General features: G+C 36.2%; 1 protein-coding gene across 19 annotated transcripts in view; it reads left to right on the forward strand.

The window, feature by feature from the left end:
• RALYL (RALY RNA binding protein like) overlaps positions 1-14,662 on the forward strand; it is a 772,862-nt gene that overhangs the window by 581,336 nt on the left and 176,864 nt on the right. For all 19 annotated transcript variants that reach the window (XR_012128296.1, XM_073229774.1, XM_073229775.1 and 16 more), the window contains one exon: positions 6,893-6,940. Coding sequence is in view for 18 of the 19 variants with exons in the window: in XM_073229774.1 (XP_073085875.1) it covers positions 6,893-6,940 (48 nt within the window). In the remaining variant the exon portion in view is untranslated. The remainder of the gene's footprint in view (positions 1-6,892; positions 6,941-14,662) is intronic.

The raw sequence follows: 14,662 nt of genomic DNA on the forward strand, positions 1-14,662 counted from the left end.
ACATAAAACACCTTAAAAACCTGAAATCTACTCCTGGAAATCCCATTTTTTGACAGCTAATTTCCAATAGAGGTTCACACAGAAAGAAAAAGAAGGAATTTTTAAGAAAGCAAATCTGGAGAAAGTAAAGATTAAAAAAAAAAAAAAGATTGAGGGCTGCAGAAACTCTGGGGAAAACAAAACCAGCATAAATCCACCTTGCCCTCTGGCGATCTCCTCATCTTCTTCAATCTCTTCCTCTTTCTTGGAAATCCATCTTGGTTTTAGAGTTTATGGCTTGAACCAACTGCAGCCAAGCCATTTCTGTTTAAAAGCCCCAAACCATTAAGACAGAAGTAGGCTTGTTGTGATTATCAGGACAGGTCAGTTTGTGCATTTCATTTTTAACTTTGACAGGTAAAATTGAGTTCATAATGGCAGTCAGTGGGACCTGGAGATCAAACACTTCAGAATTCTTAGCCTATATGTTGTTCTTTTAAATATGTTTTAGCAGTCAGGACTGTACAAAAAAATAAGCATACTAGACAAGATAATTTAAGCAGCAACTTTTTTCTTATCATTTTTAAATTTCTAGAGCCTGTTAAATTATTGAAGTATTTCCTAAATGTTTAAGATATAAATAAATAACATACTTATTAATTGGTCCATGTATCATATTTTCTTTATGCAGTTAAACTCCACTATCTGAGTTTATAATATAAAAAAACAGTCTCAGAAAAAAGATTATAAAACAATTTTTCCTTATGTATGCTCTTTTTGTGTATTTGGTTACAACTGAAAATCATGAGAATTTTCATTGTATGAAAATTATCATCCCATCAAACAATAGTTATTTAATGCATCTAAAATGTGTAGCACCATGTCTGACACTTAGTAAATGCTCAAATTTATCTAGTAGAATCAGTAATTGCTCCTCATTATCATTATTATTGTTATTATTATTAAATTTCTGATTGCCAGACACTGTCAGGAAAATTAAACTGGGAAACAAAGATCTAAAGGATGCTTGGCACTCAAGGAGTTTACAAAGAGAGAGAAGACACATAAAAATTAAGATGAACTTATACATTTTTAATTAAATGTTCTTATCATCTTACTCATAAACCTTTCAAATGCTCTCCTTAACACCTGAGGAAGAAAAAAATTACATATACTGAAGCCTTAAGATTATGGAGCTTATTTAAATTAACAAATGTCTGATGAAAAGTGGCACAAAAGGACAAATCGCTGATTGCATTTCATCTCTATGAAAAATGATTTTAAAAATTCATTGATGTATCACAATGTGCTAGAAACCGTGCTGTCTCATTCTCCAGCACCTATGATATGCTAGAAACTGTACCATTTTGCAGATGAAGTTTATAAAGATAAATAGATTTTTCAGTGTTCTTGTAAGCTAATTATGTCACCCCAAATTCACATGTTGAAACCCTAACCCCCAGGACTTCAGAAGGTGGCTGTCCTTAGAGATACCGCCTTGAAAGGAGAAAGTCAAAGTGATTGGGCTAAATGAGGCCATTAGGGTGGGCCCTGGTCCTACAGGACTGGCATCCTCATGAGAAAAGGAAATCAGGACACAGACAGCACAGAGGGATGATCATCTGGGGACCCAGGTGAGAAGGCAGCCATCTGCAAGGTAACAGGAGTAGTCTCGGAAAAAACCAGGCCTGTTGCCAATGGATTTCTAGCCTCCAGAACTGATATGCATAACAATAATACACTTCTGTTGTTTAAGCCACTCAGGCTTTGGTATTCTGTGATGGCAGCCCTAGCAAACTAACAGAGCTGCCTTACCAAATAAGTGGCAAGCCCCTCAAGAGCTGTGTAGTTCTGAGGTCTGTCTCCTGGCCATATCTGACCTATTTTTCTGTTCTCTCCTCTTGCCTTGATCTCTAAAGTCTAGAATCCACAGGTCCAGCCTCCATTCTCTCTCTTTCTCCACTCACTATAAAGAAGGTCTTGTTTTGCTATTTTTTTCAAGGTAAAAAATGCCTTTTAATTCTGTTTGAATGCACAGCAATATTCACAATGAAATAAGAACAACCCTCTAGGGATAAAACAAGGAAGAAGTGGAACCCAAGAGGCAAACAAGAACTGACACAGGGGCAGAGGAAGCATTGCACGTCTCCCTAGGGTTTGGCTCGCATGGTCACGTGGGTCGGGAGAGACCCTCGAGGCCAGGTTAAAAGGCAGGAGGTACGACTGAGGCTTCCGCTGCAGTCACTTCTCAGTGACAGGAGAGACCAGAGACATAACCAATCTTCTATATCTTTTCTGAGTTTTGTTCACTTACTCTTTCAGTTGCTGAGAAGAGGTGTGTTAAAATCTCCAACCCTGACTGTGATGTGTTTTTCTCCCTTTGATCCTATTGATCTTTCTGCCATGAATTTTGAATTTCTGTTATTAGCTGCTTGAGAGCTAGGATTTTTATGCCTTGTTTATGGACTGATCATTTTATCTTTATGAAATATTCCTCTCATTTACTGCTCCCAGGTCTCCACTGTCCCTCTTACAGATTTGAGTTTACCACTTGCATCATTTCTCTTTATCCTGAAGGACTTGCTGTACCACTACTTAGTATATCTACTGAGAAAGAATCCTCCCAGCTTTCATTTATCAGAAAATATCTTTATTTTACCTTTATTTATTTATTTGTTTGTTTTTCATTAAGGTATCATTGATATACAATCTTATGAAGGCAACATTGTGGTTACTACATTCCCCTCTATTATCAAGTCTCCCCCACATACCCCATTATAGTCACTGTCCATCAGCGCAGTAAGATGCTATAGAGTCACTACTTGTAAGATGCTGTAGAGTCACTACTTGGCTTCTCTGTGCTATACTAAAAAGGTCTTTTTTGATAGCTGTATTACCATCAGCATGCTCACGACTCCCGGGTTTATTTCCCCAGCAAGCCCTCTCCTGGGGGCTCCTCTTAGTAAGGTAGTATCGAATTACTCTTGAAAGTATTTCTTGATTATATCATTGGCATCTAAACGCTACCTTGCCCAAAACTAATCTCAAGATTTTCCTCTAGAACCCCTTCCTCCCCATCCTTCCTAGGTCAGCAAAGGGGAACACAAATCTCCCCAGTCTCTTCAGCTGAAACAATGGGAAGTGTAGTTGACTCTGCCTCCAAAACATCTTGATCTGGCTCCACCCTCCATCTTTTCTGCTGCAGTTATTGCCTAGGACACAGCCATTTCCTGTTTAAGCAGTGCAGTAGCCCAGGGCTGGCCTTCTTGCTTCACTGAGTCTATTAAGGTTTCTCCTAACTTGTGCCTTTGTGTTTTCTGGTCCTGTTGTCTGTGTCTTTTCTCCCCTGGCTCTTGCTAGGACCTTTCTCATTCTTCAAGCCTCCAGTTACATGTCACCTCCTCAGAGAGGCCAGCCCTGACCAATCTCTTTAAATAGTTCTTCCCCTCTGTTTTTCTCTCATTCATTTCCTTCTAAGTATTTCCTGTTGTAAATTATTTTTGTGTATTATCTTATTTTCTTTCTCCACCACTGTCAAAGAGAAATCACACCAAGCAAGTTAAACAGGCAAGGGGAAAACGTTACTCAGGCAGGACTACTGAAATAGAGGGCAGAGGGTGACCTCAACACTGCTGAAACAAAAAGCAGAAGAGTTTGTCTGTAAACGGTGGGGTGAGCTAGTGGGAGTAGTGGGGAGGTTAATCAATATGATTAGGCCATCTGTGTTCACTAATTGGTATTTATCGAAGTTTGGCTCCTATTCTGCTTCTTAATTTAGGGCCTAGTACAGTTCCTAGCACACATGTTCTTGACCAGTTTTGATAAATGAGCACATGGATGACTATGCTGTACTGGAACACTTACCTGTGCTTTCTAGGCCATTCAATACCCCTGGTTCTCAGTGTCCTATAAGATTGGAATATACTCTATATCTTATAGATTGTTGCTAAAGCTAAATGCGATAATGTATATAAAAGCATAAAGAATAGGGTTTCCATAAGTAGAATGTTTCCTTTCCCAGAAAGACAAAGTTCTTAAAATGATATACTGTTTTAATCACTTTTTTCTTTGCTTTGACTGTTGGGAACCTCATTTGTGTTATCCAGACACAAATGCTATTATACATACATTTGTATTCTACCTACATGTTATTTACTTCCAGCTTTATTAAGATAAAATTGACATATAACTTGTGTAAGTTTAAGGTATACAATGTGTTGATTTGATATGCTTAATATATTGCAAAATGATTACCACCCTAGTGTTAGCTAACATCTCCATCACATCACATAATTACCATTTCTGAAGTCAAGAGATGAATGGGTAAGAATAAATGGAATATTATTTTGCCATGAGAAAGAAGGGAATCCTGTCATTTGGTACAACATGGATGGAGCTTGAGGGCGTCGTGCTAAGTGAGCTAAGTCAGACAAAGATAATGTACAATATCATTTATATGTGGAATCTGAAAAAGCCTAGCTCATAGAAACAGGGTGGAATGGTGATATTCAGGGGCTGGGTGCTGGGGGGTGTGGAAAGATGTTAGTCAAAGGGTACAACTTCCAGTTATAGAATGAGTAAGTTTTGGAGATCTACAAACATATTCTTAAGTGTGATCAAACACGATAAAATGGTGATTACTCATGACAAATGTGAGTGGAAGTAGCACAGCTTTAAACCTGAGACGTCCAAACAGAAGTGATTGGATCATGTGTCATCATATCCTTTATTGGCAGAAGTCAGTGAATCACAATGAAAAAGGTGTATGTACTGCCATGTCAGGAAGGTTTTGAGGGTTTGTTGGTCACGAGTAGGTTGTTTAGAGTCCCTTCACATCAGAGCTGTGTCTAAACCAGCAATATAAACTCAAGCTTAAAGCATTACTGTTTAACAATCTGTGATTGTAAGACGCAAGTGCCTACTTTTGCTTTCACTCTTTAGGCAATGATCTTGTCCTTGGTTTGTATAGGAGGACACGGCAGCATTGCTCTGGCTGGACAATGCTCAGGCTCCATCCAGACCCTCCCCTGGAGCAGGTCTTCAATTTGTACTTCAGAATTGAGTTCAAATTCAGAATGCAAAACCAAACCCGTCCAATGGGCCAGGCATTCTATATCAGACTTTTCCCACCTGTATGTAATGAGTGTGAGGAGCTAAAAATACATTTATCCCTAAAACCAGGAACTACAAGTCCTCTTTAATGTATTCTTTTGATTTTCCTGACCTAAGATTAGTTACAAACTAAAGGACTGTTAAATTGATCTTGGGGAATATAAAAATTCCTTGTCTGTCACATAATGGAAACTCAAAAAGTTAAACACAGAATTATTATATGATCAGTCAATTGCACTTCTAGGTGTATATCCCAAAAGGGATAAAAGCAGAGACTACACATACATGCACACCAGTGCCTGTAGTAGCATTATTCACAACAGCAAAGAGGTGGAAACAATTCAAATCTGTAAAAATAGATAAATAAAAAGTGGTATGTGTATATACATAATGTAATATTATTTAATCATAAAAAGCAATGAAATTCGGATGTGTTCTATGACATGCAAAAAATCTAAAAATTTGATCATTGAAATAAACTAGACTAAAAAGGAAAAATATTGTATGGTTCCATGTACATGAGACAGCTAGAATAGGCAATTCAGAGACAGAAAGTAGAATGGAGGTCACCAGGGGCTGAGGAAAGCAGAAACTGGATAGTTACTGTTTAATGGAAGAATTTCTGTTTGGGATGATGAAAAATTCTGGAAATGGATTGTGGTGATATTTGCACAACACTGTGCATGTTCTTCATGTCATTGAATTTTGTATACTTACAAGTGGTTAGAATGGTAAATTTATGTCTTTTTTTGTGATGAGAAAAAAATTAAAAATAATTACTCCTTTGTAGTGTAGATACTCCATTCATCATGAGATTAAATTTCTTCCAGATTGGGTGGGTTGCATAGTGTGGTGAAAAAATCTCCAGGCATGAATTCAGAAGACTTTTTTTTTTCTCTGGTCTCAGCTCGGTCACTTACTAGTGACAGAAATACCAGCGAGTCACTTAGGTCCTTCGTACCTTAGTTTCATTCAGTTGCAGTATCCATCAGCATTGTTTTAGGGACTAAAATTAAAAGGAAATAATGAATCTAAAGTGCTTTGTAAACTCCAATAATTATATAAGGGGATGGGGGCAACTTTTATTATATATTCCTTTAAGAAACTTAGTGATACATGGTGGATCTGTGGCATCTTGTTGCATTGATGAACAGTGACTGCATTGGGGTGGGAAAAAGCACACACAAAGAAAGAAGCTTAGTGATAATCTTAATAACTGAAATGCACTCACTAATTTGTACTTAAATACCCAAAAATATTAAGTTATTATTACATCAGTCAAAGTGGCCTTAAAATTTTTTTCTTTATGTATTGAGTCATAAATTGTTAGAATGAAAATAACATGGTGAATTTTTGAGGAGACCACATTTTTATTTACCACTCTGAATGGGTCATTAAACCTTTCCAATTATATTATTTCTATACCTTTTGTTCATTGTTTAGTCTCATGGTATGGACCTTATGTATTTTGTTCATTATTTACCCTCACTGTATGGACCTTAATAAGGGATAACTATATCTTATCTGGAAAACAATTTTTATTCACATTTAATTATAAGTATTAAAAAATATTTTTTTTGCTACCTGCTCTTATCTTCCATTCCAATCCATACAAACCATTACCATTATCTACATTATCAGACATAATAATAGTTGTACATTATCTTATAAAGCCCTTTGTTTACCTATTACATTGAAAAATAGTATTTAAAATGTGACATGTTTTTTGTATAACATAAGTTAATACCAAAATTAATGTGGTTGAAACAAATGTCAACAAATTTTTTGTTTCTCTCCTCAGTGGTTATGTCTTTGACTATGATTACTACAGAGAAGATTTCTACAATCGGTATGTAAAATTCTCATCCTTGTTTACCTGTGATTTAAGTTAGTTTTTAACTATTTTGCACATTTCACTCACAGGTATTGATTGACATGTTTACAATATTTTATAGGAAAAAGAAAATGCTTTGTTAAGTCCCAAATATTTTAATGTAGACAGATTTTCCTATATTTTCATTGTACTTACTGATATATTGTACATCTTAGACTTTTAGGACTTCAAAGGTACTAACACCTAATTTTGGTCTCTAATATTTGGGTAAGATTTTAAAGATTTAATTTTCCAAGTCTATTGTTGACTTAGAATTCTTCAAGACTGAAGAATTTTAGAACATGACTCCAACCTTCTAAAACACTTCATCTTCTTTCATATGACACATTGAAAAATGCTGTGTTGGCCAGATCCAGTAAAAATTATAGGCAGTTCTTGCCCTGCATGGCAGTGTGAAAGGAAACCATGCAAGGTAATATTAATAATCAGTGGGAAAAATTGGATTTTCCATCACCTTTAGAAATGTGTGTCAAAAATTAAAATCTCTCTTACCATCAGGTATAAATACATAAGGAAACACACTAAGACTAATATTTATTTAGTATGCCATAATCTAAAACAGTAAAAATATTGAGAATTAATATATTATAGTTCCTTGTGAAAAAGACTTATCCAAAGTAGTTGGGTGCTTACTTTTATCTCATATAACTTTTTCGAAACAAGCACCTCTCATACCTTGGTGAGCTATCATACTTCTTTCTAAGGCTGGATCAACTTCGACATTTATCAAAGCTGTGGACCATTTCCGAGAGTTCTTCAGTGTGTTGTTCCTGTGCCACCATCACTTCTTCTAAGTCACTGTCATCCCTTTCATCACATTGCAACTATTTTCCTCATTCCTGTCAATATAGTTGCTTTTACTCATTACCTCTGGCTCCATATCTGGAGTCTCTCAGATGGAAGAGTGCCAAGGATGGATTTCACCTGTGATTCCATCACATTTAATTTTGATTTCACTTTCAGTGTTGTTGCTCTTCGATTGTTTGCTGCACTTCATCTTTGTTGACCAGTTCCTCTTTTGGTTATCCATTTGGTAAAATCCACAAGGATTTATCACTGGGAGACACGGAGACAGTACAAGTACACATGTGCTGTCTGTGTGTGAACTGAATAACAGATGCACAGCTACCATCACACACTAGGAAAGAAGTGAGGTGACTCATCACTGATCACAATACACACCTGTCATTTGCAAAATGATTTGTGGACTGAAAAACTAGCAGCAAAGTTTGGACCTTAGGAAGTTACTCACAGTTAATATATTGTGGTAACTGAAGTTTGGTATGTGCTGTTGGGAGACAGATGTTATTTAACTAAGCATTGGTAATTGAAATTCAAAGATATATAAATTGAGGAACAACTACATAGATAAATAATGGACAAAAAAAATGAGGTAAATATCTTATAAGCCTTTAATTATATTTTCTATTCAAACAAAAAAGGTCCCCAAAGTATAAAAATGCAAACTGGAAAAAACAGTTGGCAATAGACATTTTAAAAAGGGGAAAAAATTTTGTGACCCCTTGAAAGGGGCTTATTTTCTTTGCTCCAGCCCCATAGGTCTTTTTCAGTTCCACAAGAGCATCATGTTCTTCCTGCCTCAGGACCTTCCTTTGTGTTGCTGTTCCCTCTCCTCAGACCTCCCTCCCCCATCTAGTTAACTGGACTTTACCCTTCAAAACTCAGCATGAACACTGCTCTCAGACTAAATTAGGTTCCTCTGTTCCCAGTACTGTTCCTTCACAGCTCTTCTCCTAGTTTTTATTGCTCCATTTTTTTCTTTGATGACTGTGACTGACTACATCAGCCTGCCTTCCTCCACTAGGGCAGGACAGATGTTCAGTTTTGCTCATTGCTGTGTCCCCAGGCACTCTCATTAAGTCCCACATTTAATGGATGCTCGATTTGTGTATTAATTCATCCCCTCAGATTTAGAGAGATTTGGTTTTCCCAAGATCACAGTTAATTAGTGACAATACTACAATCGTAACCTATTCATTGGGTTCAATAACCAACTGTGAGTTTGCAGAACAGGCGGAGCAGTATCAGTCTGTGGAGTTAAAGAAAATCAGCTGCCTTACCTAAATGGAAATCAGACCCACGACCATCCCTTCATTACCACTATGTTCAAGCCACTGAGTTGAGCAAGGTATTTCCCTAGTTATGCCTTATGATCAAAGATGAATTTTTAAGGATAGTTTTCTCAAATCACTTTTATAATTTGAACAAACTATAATATTTTGTTTAAATATAAACACCTTGTAATAACTTGTCCTAAAAATGGTGTGAGAATCTGGCAGCATTAAAATAATCCCATTTACTACTAAGATAACCTGTAGAGAGCCATTATACACTCTGAAAACTTTGTTTTCTATTGTATTTTCTATTATAGCTTTCTTTTTGCGGATGCAAAACGCTGGCCTAATGGCTATGAATACCGTTTTTGGTTGATATACATTGCATTTTAGTCTGTCAGCATGAAACTATTTTAGTACTGGAATCACATAAGGATTTTCTATCGTGTGACTTCCTTCGACATTTAAATAATCTCTCCCTAAAATGGAATTGGGTCTACATGGCAGGAAACCCAAGTTTTGGTAACTAACCTTGTAACTTTGAGGAAGGAAGTCAGGTTTTCAGTTTTCTCATCTTTAAAAGGAAGCGAAGATCTGCATTTTACTGTGTATAAATTACAGCTCAATAAAATCAGTGGTAGATGATAGATGGATGGTTGTATCTTACCTACCGAAGAACAGGAGCCTTAAACAGGTAATTAATTATAGAGCCTGAAGCTTTCAGATGACTCTTCACTACACAAGAAAGCTAACTCTGAACAATTTCCCAAATCATTTATTTGTTTTATATGAAATCTGTTTGGCTTATAAGTGTGTGAAAGATCAGTATGGTTGTATTGCTAACAGATTGTCTGAGCAATCTGTGTTGTCATTAGTCTATTTTCCATTTTTTGCACTTGTCTAAGAAAGACAGAATTTGCCACTAGTGATGCGGTTGGGAGTTCCCTGTGAACCAGATTCCCATGAAAGGGAAACAGAATGTGGGGCCGGACAAGGCAAAGAGCTTACGAAGTCAGTGCTAATGATTTTATCCACAGCGATTCCTTATAAGTTACACTCTTTATTTATAGTTAAGTTTTTCTCTTTTTACTAGATGTGCAAACTTGGGCAAGTTGTTTAATACCATAACACCTGTTGTCTCACTCATGAACTGAGCATGAAATTAATTCATGCCCCATAAGATTGTTCTGAGGATTTAATGCAGTAACGTATGTATAATGATCAGCATTATGCCTGGCATATTTTTAATGCTTAATCAATATTAGCTACTAATAAAAGTTAATAGTAACCATTAACAGTGATGGTTAATGTGTTTTTTATACTGACGTTCATATAGCAGTGTCTCTGGCTGAAAAATAAACTGGTTGGTCAGCTGACCTTCCATAACAGTCCATTGTGACACATCTAGATTATTCTGTTTTTATTGCTCTCACTTCTGCTCAGTGCATTCCAGCTGCCGCTGAACATACTTACCTGCACAAAAAGAGCACTCTGCTGTTTAATGCCAGGCTGATTTATTTTTGGTGGGGAAAACAGAAATCACATAGTTATATTTAATAGAGGTAATTGTATGTAAAAACTTTCTAACTGGGTATTAAGGCGCTGAAAAAGGAGAAGGAAAATAAAACGGTATAATGGAATTAGCAGCTACAGAAGGCAGCCAACACCTCAAGGGCTGGGGAAACAGAGGAAGAGGTTGGGATTATCAAAATTTATAGTCGGAAAGGGAAATTGAGTGTTGGAGCTGTGAGTAGGAAGTTCTACTCACTGAGAGCTGCTGGATCTGAGCCATCGAGGCACCTGTGTGCTGGAACCCAGACCTTTGTGGGGGGTGTGCAGACACTGTTAGGAAAGTGTTGCAAAACTACTCAACAGGACTCAGCAACTCCTGCATATTGTTGATGCCAGCATGAAGAAATAAGGCTGGAGTAGTGCTGACAAGAACAGGAAGCCAAACAGGAAGGGTCCAGTCCTGTCTTCCTGCTCCAATCTTGTGGTCTCCCTCACAGTCCTTTACTGGCTGAGCCTAGCAAGAGGTCCAGCTGGCCCCCACAGAATTAGGGTGTGCAGCGTTCCTACCCCAGCTGTGGCTAAAGGTGGGTCTGAAGCTGAAATGAAATAGCTTAGGAACCGACATACATCCCCATCATGTTAGTATCTGCTCTGTGCCAGGTTTGGGGGTTCTAATGTAATTGGGGATTTTGAACCCTTAGATAGATTTAGCTTAGAAAACTTCTTTACACAAAATTCCATCTTACTGTGATTGTTTTGATGCTTCGGCCTCAGCAGTAACTTTCCAGAAGACTAATTTCATGCCTATCCTTGGTTTCACACATCATGAAGAGTATCACAAAATAATAGACTGCAGTGGGTATTCCAAACTTTCATCTTTTTATTTTACACAAAGCACCACCCAATAATTTATAACATTCAATGGTGTTTTCTTTTAAAAGGTCAAGTATGACTCTAAATAAAGGACATTACATGTTATTAAAACTAATCTTAAGTATACTCTTCCTCCAAGTAAGATAAAAGGATATGTATACCTAAAATTGCATTGAATCTCCCCCAGGGAATGTTTTCAATTTCTGATATATTAGCAATTTAATCCAACCTTTTTTCAATAGTTTCAGGAAGAGCCCTGAGCAGCTTATAACCTTCAGTAATGAGTAAACTTCTGTTAATAGAGAAAGATATGTGAAGAGTGCTTTACCATGTAGAAAAAAATATACAGATACATATTAAGTGATTCAAAATGGGCATTTTTCAACTCTGGAGCCATTTTGACCTTGTGTAGATTAACAGAAGAGAAGCTGCTAGAGTTGCAGTTAATGAAAAAAGTAAGTCAAGGTGCAGTGGTTTCAGATCATTGATTATAGAGCACAGTATATATATTCACGAATATTGGAAAAACGTATTAGCAAAAGACAATGTCTGTTTCATTATGCAAATTTAAATTACCATCTGGTAGAATGGTATTCAACTTAAAACATTTGGAAATAACAGCATGGTATCATTGACAAAGGGTATGAATTGGAGTCAGAAGACATAAATTTCAGACCTAGCTGTGCATGTGTTTACTGGTAAAACTTGGGCAAGTCATTTCATTCCTTTGTCACAAGTTTCTTTGATGGGCAAAACTGACTTAACAATCCTCACATTACAGAATTATAAGAACTAAATGAGAAAATCATTTTATTGATTTATAAGCTCACAATTCCTATTTAAATATATTAACTTCTTAATTACCCAAAGCTATATGCAGAATATAGCAGATAGCAAAGTTGTAGAAATGAAAGGATTATGATAAGGTCAAAATATTGCAAAAACATTAGTTCAAGATTTCAACTAGCATGTCTTTAAAAGCATGTTCAAGGACTTGAGAAATGTTTTTAATATATACTAAAAAGAATTAGCCAGACTGTATCACTGTACATATATTTTGTTTTCAATTATGTTAAATTTATGATAATTGTGGAATAAAGATTAGAGAATGATAGTAGCTGTTTTACAGTGAGATTGGGAGTTGTATTTTTGCATGTGTTTGTCTAAAATGTTGCTTTATTATTGTTAAGTTTAAAAAGAACAAGCCTTTAATAAAAACAAGCATTCGAAATTATATGAATTTTATGTCAGTTTGCCATTAAATTGCCTTTGTCTAAAAGCAGCTACTTTTTAAAATTAATATGCTTATTCTTCCTAGAGAAAACTTTTGCCTATTTTTATCAAGTAAATTGATACTAAAATTATTTACCACTTTTGAGCTTTTGCTAGGTAGTAAAATTAATTATCTCAGATATTATTAAGGCAAACAAAATTTCAAACAAGTGGGCACATGAAAAGTAAAAATGTTTATTAAAAAGAAAGTTAAACCCTCAAATTTCCTCAATGGGTTGCTCTTATTAAAATCTGGCCACATTTATTTTACTTACTGCTTGAGAGTAGGTCTTTTAAAGTACTTGTTTTAAAATAGACCTTGGGGAAGGGAGATATATTTGGCTTCATTATAAACTATTATCTATTTGCCAGTAAATGTTAGGGGGAAAACAGTATTCTTGGGTGTTTTAGAGATTTTATTTTTAAAAAGGCCTTGGGGAAGGAAAGATTATGCATTTGGCTTCATTATAAATCAATATCTATTTGACCAGTAAATATCAGGGGGAAAACAGTATTCTGACTAAGCAACTAGAGAAAATTAAGAACGATTAAAGACAAGAAGAGGGGATATAACTCTAAAAATGAAAGGAACAAGACAATAAGAGAAAGGAAGAAACTTTAAGCTTTTAAAAACTTTGAGATTTAGATTCACTTTATTTCTATTGGATTAAAATCTTTATTGCTAGTCTGTAGTCCTTTCCCTCAACACTGTTTTTGCCAATCTAATACTCTGTAAAGGCAAAATTTCTCTGATTTGCTATAGACAGAATTCTGATGAGAAAACCAATGCTTGTGTCTCCTTCATGGGCTGCCTCTACATTAAAAGAACCCCTGCATCCCATTTTACAATCCCAGAAAACCTGCCCCGCTTTCCGTCCTCAACTTGTTATGTTTTTACACATTAGGACGATAGCCAGTCTTCCTTCCTTTTATAAACTCAAGTATGCCCACTGAAAATTAAGAAACTCCCCCAACTCCATTAAATGTCAAATTTACATGTAAGTGTCAAAAATTATGCTTTCATGTTATGTGCCCATACTTCTCCTTACTTTTGTTTTGTAAATTACACGTCACTTTTAAAAACTGAAGTTATCATGCTACATATCTTCCCATCAGAGTAGCAGAAAGAACTGTAAAACCTTAACCTGATTCTTTGGTAAGGGAGGAGGCATCTCCCTTTGAAGCAGCTCTCCAAAATATTCAGAGAACAAGGGCTACACTCTATAGGAAATGACAACAATGGATACAACACATGCTGAGTGTGTTACTAAAATGTATGCCACATACTAAAATTATGTCACAAATACAATGAAAAAATGCAGCTCTCTTTTCTCAACATGATCAGGCCTGGCCAACACTGGAGGCTCTGTAAACCTTGGCTGGGGGGAAGCAATAGAAACACTGATAAACATTTCAGTTCTCCATAAATATTGCTGAATAGCGCTGTAATTGAAGTACCAATGAATATGGTGGCTTTACTTGGCCTGTATTTTGATTACAGCATTCTTCCATAATTATATATTTTAGTTGTGCTTAGAAATTTTCTTAACCCAATTTATAGATTAGCTTATTTAATGAACCTAAATTGTTCTTTCATGGCCTGGGGAAGTAGTCCCTCCAAAAGAGCTTGCCTTTCATTTCTAGCAGCAACTTCTACCCTGGAAGAGATGAGTCAATTGCCATATTTTCTTTTCCCTCAATAGCTTTGGGTGTTGTAGCTCATGAAAAGTACTTTCATATTTTGTTTCACTGACTTAAGGTGCTCTGTGAATTCAACTTATAAATAACTAATGTAGACCTTGTTTTGTGATTGAAATGAGGGGCAGGTTTAGTTGACCCTTTTGATTTCCCAGCCCCTTGTGATACGGATGATACTCATGACCCTCTTCAGCCTCACCTCGCCTGTAATCTTTGAAGCAAACTATAATGTGTTGACATCCATGAC

This window comes from Manis javanica, chromosome 2 (assembly GCF_040802235.1).
Source record: "Manis javanica isolate MJ-LG chromosome 2, MJ_LKY, whole genome shotgun sequence".
Taxonomy (NCBI): Eukaryota; Metazoa; Chordata; class Mammalia; order Pholidota; family Manidae; genus Manis; species Manis javanica.